At 34.5% G+C, this 5,762-nt stretch overlaps 1 protein-coding gene across 1 annotated transcript; it reads right to left on the bottom strand.

Annotated features, from left to right (window-relative positions):
• Positions 1-2,145: 2,145 nt before the first annotated feature.
• LOC111911881 (polyphenol oxidase, chloroplastic) lies at positions 2,146-4,105 on the bottom strand. The gene has a single exon (XM_023907626.3). It carries the CDS (start codon positions 4,069-4,071, stop codon positions 2,281-2,283), a length of 1,791 nt encoding a protein of 596 aa, XP_023763394.1. The 5' UTR covers positions 4,072-4,105; the 3' UTR covers positions 2,146-2,280.
• Between the last annotated feature and the right edge of the window lie 1,657 nt (positions 4,106-5,762).

The following is a 5,762-nucleotide window of genomic DNA, read 5'->3' as shown; positions in this document are numbered from 1 at the left end:
AAACATCATAAATGGTCCCTGTAGTTTCCTAAAATCTGAAGTTTAGTCCCTGTGGTTTAAAAACGTCATAGATGGTCCCTGTGCTTTCAGAACTTTTGACGATTGGTCCTTATTGCTAACTCCGTTAAGTTTGTCCGTTAACTAAAGGGTATTTTCTTCTTTTCACAATCACAGGTTTTCTCTTATTTAATATAATAATAATAATAATAATAATAATAATAATAATAATAATAATTTAATATCAAAGGTCCCCTCTCTCTCTCTCCAATGCCCCATCGTTACCACCGCAACATCATTTCTCTCTTTTATGAACCCTAAAAGTACCACTGCCACCTCTATACTCTAATCACATTCTTAGCCCACCATTACCGGTGATATCCTTGGCTGGAACCACCCAATTAGGGCCTCTCGTCTCCGCCACCCCTGCACATCTAGATTTCAGACAACAACCAAATTGCAACCTCTCATCTCCTCCACCCCTCTGTCCCTCTCTCGTCTCTTTCTACCTTCTAAACAAAGTTAACGATGGCGAGGGTCAGTGGTAGCAGATGGATGACGACATTTCAGACCGAAAAATCTGAGCAGGTCCAACTAAATATAGAGGAAGGGAGAAGTGGCACCGAGGATCGATGGAAGCCGAGCGAAGATCGACAACAGACTGCAGATCGGCGGCAATGGATTAGGGAAAAATCAAACCTACAAATCAGTTTTCGGTTAGAGAAGGGAGAATCAGAAACAGATAATAAGAAGAATCAGAAGTTATGTGTGTGGTTTTCACATGGATATTTAACCAGTTTCGATGGTTGTATTTGGTCAGTGACATGGAAGACCCATCATTGACGGTAAGAACATCTGCACCATTGTTCGATTTATGGAGGTTGAAACTGAGTCAGATGGGTCTTCCATCGATTTGAAGGGTCTCAATCCAAAATTTCTTGGTTTACGTGTCTCCACAATCTGCCGGAGGAATGGTATATCTACTACTAGCATCTGCTAATCGATTTTCTCATATGATAATCGATTTACTCGTTTTTCAAATTCTTTGTTGATATTCTTGATTAAGTCGATTTTTTGAGTCATAGTTAATGTATTGATTAACAAAATGGAAATTTTCAAATACAAGATGGATATGATTTTAGAAGTGGATATTATCGATGAAGTAAGAGATGAGTTTGGATGATGATTGATATGAATCTGTTTATTGGATAAATTAAAGATATTATGATTGCGTAATTGATAATTGATCATGATGAATTTAGACCTAGATGTTGGTTTGAAATCAGTATACCGACATGATAGTATTAGTGATCAAAAATAGAATTGAAAGTCTGAATCAACGATAATGTTCCTATTATAGAATTAGAAGTCAAAATTAACTTAATTATTTTTATCCAGGTTCTTTGTGAAAGAAAAAGGATTTTGATTCAAAATTGACTTCACTGTTTGCGTTTGTCATGTGTTCATATAAATCTACAACAATGGTATGGTGTAATTGGAGAGAGAGAGAGAGAGAGAGAGAGAGAGAGAGAGAGAGAGAGAGAGAGAGAGAGAGAGAGAGAGAGAGAGAGAGAGAGAGAGAGAGAGACCTTTAATATTAAATAATAATAATATATTAAATAAGAGAAAAACTTCATAAATGGTCCCTATAATCGTGAAAAGACGAAAATGTTTTTTAGTTAACGGACAAACTTAACTGAGTTAGCAATAAGGACTAATCGTCAAAAGTTTTGAAAGCACAGGAACCATTTATGACGTTTTTAAACCACAGGGACTAAACTTCAGATTTTGAAAAACCACAAGAACCATTTATGATGTTTTTTCTTTCTTGTAGTGTAACTTTTTAATTTAATATGAAATGTTTGTGTTTTAAAAAATAAAATTTATTTGATATTAATTATTTGTGGTTTAAAAAAGTAAAATTTATTTAATATTAATAGTTTGTGTTTTAAAAAGGTATAATTTAATTAATTTAAAAAATAAATAAATAAAGTGTTAGAATTGTTACATTCCCTATAAAATACTAAGATTTATATGAGACGGAAAAAAAAATGTTAGCACGCAAAAAAAGATAACTGCTAAAAGTGTTAGCAGTCCTTGTAACCTAAATAAATTTCATTTAAATCAACCAAAAATGAGATTTGTAGATTGTGGGGTTCAAATCCAACTTTGATTTCGAAATTTATTTTTATTGATGATACATTAACCAAGCGACAACATATTTACCGAAACAACTCAAAATCATAGTTTTTTATTTTTCAAGAAAATGAAAAGTTATTTTTATCAATCCTCATGCTCGATTTTAATCCCTTTAATGGAAACTTCACCACCTTTGTTTTTCGGCACCAATGTCACCAACACGTTGTCATCATCTTCAGCTCCCAAATCCTCCAAAAGCTCACTTATTCCTAACCTCAATCTTGTCTTCACATTCTTCCCATGCTTATGCTTATGAGGGACATTAACAAAACTTCCGGCGAACTCCGTCTTATCAGCCGTGGCCCTCATCCCGTCATCTTCATCGTTCACAAACACATCAAACTTCGCAAACTCATCTCTCTTCAGTTCAATTCCTTCTATCACCAAAATTTCTTCTTCATCCTCTTTCTGTTTCTTGCTCCTTGATTTCTTCGGCCTTGGAACCAGCACTTTTATCACCTTATCAAGACTCGCCGGAAAAACATCTTTTGCAAAGGGTATGTGTTCATCGGCTCGAGCTACAGCGAGCTTCTTGATCTTGCTCAAAGCCCTTTTCAGACGTGGTTCGGGTTTGCTTTTTAGCCATGGTATCTCTACATCCTGATAAACGTACCCAAGCTTCTTGGAGTCGAGACAATCCCTCACCTTGACTCGAACCATTTCAGCGTTCTCATCGTAGAACAAGAACGAAGAATCAAGCCAGTCTTTATCTGTAAAATCATTCCTTCTTCCTCCTAGAGTTTTCCAAACTGACCACATTCTGTCGATATTCGCATGATGTGCATAGAAAATAGGGTCTCTGGCTGCAGAATAAAAGTTACCCATGTCTTCACCATTTTGCTGGTTCCTATCTCCGGTCCAGATATGAACCGGGCCATGTGGTATGCTCTCGAGCGAGCCAGAGCCAGGGCTAGCCTCATCACCTGCACGATAAGGACTACCCATGAAAAGACTAGCAGTCTTGGAACTAGACACCATTTGTCTGTACATAATTGTGAGATTTGTGGAGGTTTGTTTCGATCGGCTAAGATTTTCATCGTCACCATTGTAGTCAAGATCAATCAGAGACGGTGGTTGATGCTTCGCATCACGAAGAGCATCGTACAACGGAGATTTCTTATTCGTGTAAATATCAGGGATCTTCATGCCATCAGGTGCATCCCAGTTCCAAAAAGGGATTGCGAAATTTGGATCATCGATTAATTTGCCACAAATTTTCTCGAAGAAGTATAAGTAATAGCGGTGGAAAGGTAAGAACAACCATGAGCCATGGACTTGAAGCTCGAGATCAGGGAAACCGACTTGATCGTATGCCCCATCGCAATACGCACAATGAACAGCAGCTTGTTGCTTGAAACTACGAGGATCGTCATCTGGGAGAGCTTTCATGAGCTCGATGGCTTTATTGAACTTGGCTATGTAATCTTTATTAGCCAAATGAGCTGCCGGACGGACTCGGAAGGTGGTTGACGGTGGTGGAAGTTTGAAATCGTGAATCTTTGTGGTGTATGGAGGGCAACAGTTTGTAGGTACAGCCCCTTGGGGTAAGTCAGCCGGACCACATTTTGTGAGGTCCGGTGCCATAATCGGAGCTGCATACGCCAATGAGTTTGACCCAAAAGTGGCGGCGGCGCCGTAAAGACCTCCGAGACCTAATAAGACGTTTCTCCTATCAAATTTGCCTGAGTTTTCATGGTGATGGTCATCATCATCTAGGGCGCCTTTGCATGAAACTGCATGGCGATGGTTCGTGATTCGTGCTATGGGAACTTGAGATGATTTGAAAGAGAAGGAAGAAGAGTACGTGGAGGAGGAGGAGAAGCACCGTCCACCGGTGGTGGTGGTGGTGGTTGGTGATTGTGCAAGAGATGCCATTGTCTTATTTTGAGCGTGCAGATATTGTGAAGAGTTGTACGTTTATATAATGCCTTGGTCCTAGACCTTTTCAAAGGCAGCGCGCTAGATCTGCGTATTTATCAAAGTTGACAAACATAAACAAGTACTATAATCACATGGAAAGAAGTAATTTATATACATATTTTAATTTTAATTAAAAAGTTTTAATATGAACTGGAATAGAATATGGCAAATTGGCAATTAATCATAAAATTTTACGAAAACCTCATAAAAGTAATTAAAGATATTATTTCGTTTGTTTAAAGGATATTTTCGATTTATTGATTAAAGCGGTATTTTTTCTTTTTTTTTTTTTTTTTTTGTGTGTATTTTTTTTTATTGTGCTAGTTTTAGATTTCTTCATTTTCTCTATATATTTCTAAATAAAAGGATTTATCCGATGGAAGCTTAATCAAAAGTTTATTTACTTTTTGGAAAAAGAGTCCAATGAAGTTTCCAAATCGTTAAAAAAAAATCAATCATGTTTTGTATTTTATTCAATTCTATGGAAATCAAATAAGAGAAAAAGATTATTACCATATCAGGACAATAACTAGTAAGATGTTTTCAAACCATTCAAACCTCAATCATGTTTTTCTGTTCAATAAAACCCAACGAACTTAACCTTTTAAACAAATAAAAAATGATCGAAATTTTTTGAACGGTTTGAAAAATTCTTTGGATGTGTGAGCCATTTTCCCAAAAAAAGATCTCTAAATGTTATATCGATATTTTATTTATTTATTTATGAAAGCATACTAAAGCAAGAGACATATATTATTTAATAAGCAATTATTAATATTAATATCTATATCTACATCTATATCTATCTATATATTTTATCTTATCATATATATACTTACTTATAAAGCTAGCATTTTTTCTTGAATCTCATGCATTTGAAACTCTATTTTTTAACTTCCTCAAACCACATTCAATTGAAACCCCCTTTTTTAACTAATGCAACTCAAAAGTTTTCTTAATTATGATTTAACACTCAAAAGTTTTATAATTTATATTATCTTTAATTAGCATTTAGTGAAAAGTTTAGTATAAAAAGACAAATCTTTTGTGTCTTTTGTGTTATATAAAATCTTACATGTAAGAAGGATTTGAAGATATTGTGATTCAAAATTTTTTATGTAGTTGAAGCATTCACATCCAAATATGATGATTTGAAGAAATGGGTTATGTCGATCCAAATATGATGATTTGAAGAAATGGGTTATGTCGCATCGATGGTAATTGTAATTTGATTTTTTCTTTCAACCAAAACAAATGAAACTTTTCTATTCTTTCTTTATATTCAGTTTCTCATTTAATCTTTATATGTGATTTGTGTGTATTACTCAATCTTGAATGTCACTCTCCAAACATCAATGTTTTGCTTGGAATATCTTTATGATTCTTCTTTTTTAAGAAAAATATTTTGATTGCAGGTTAGTGAAGAATTGTCATCAAGTTTCTATGGTTGAATGGTTTTAAATGAAGAAAGAAGATTCATAAAATTGATATATGTTTTTTTGTTTGAGCAAAGTTGACGAATGTTAATTTTTTCTTTTCATTTAAGTGTATGTTTATGTAACATATTTATTTATATATTCAACTACCCAATGCTCTTATTTATTTTATTGTAGTTTTTCTATTTTGATTATCTTTATTTTCTATTA

The sequence above is a fragment of the Lactuca sativa genome, chromosome 4 (assembly GCF_002870075.4).
Source record: "Lactuca sativa cultivar Salinas chromosome 4, Lsat_Salinas_v11, whole genome shotgun sequence".
Classification (NCBI taxonomy): Eukaryota; Viridiplantae; Streptophyta; class Magnoliopsida; order Asterales; family Asteraceae; genus Lactuca; species Lactuca sativa.
This window is presented reverse-complemented; position numbering and strand designations above follow the sequence as displayed.

Coding starts and splice junctions, on each gene's coding strand:
- LOC111911881 (XM_023907626.3), bottom strand. CDS start 4,071: ATGGCATCTCTTGCACAATCACCAACCACCACCACCACCACCGGTGGA.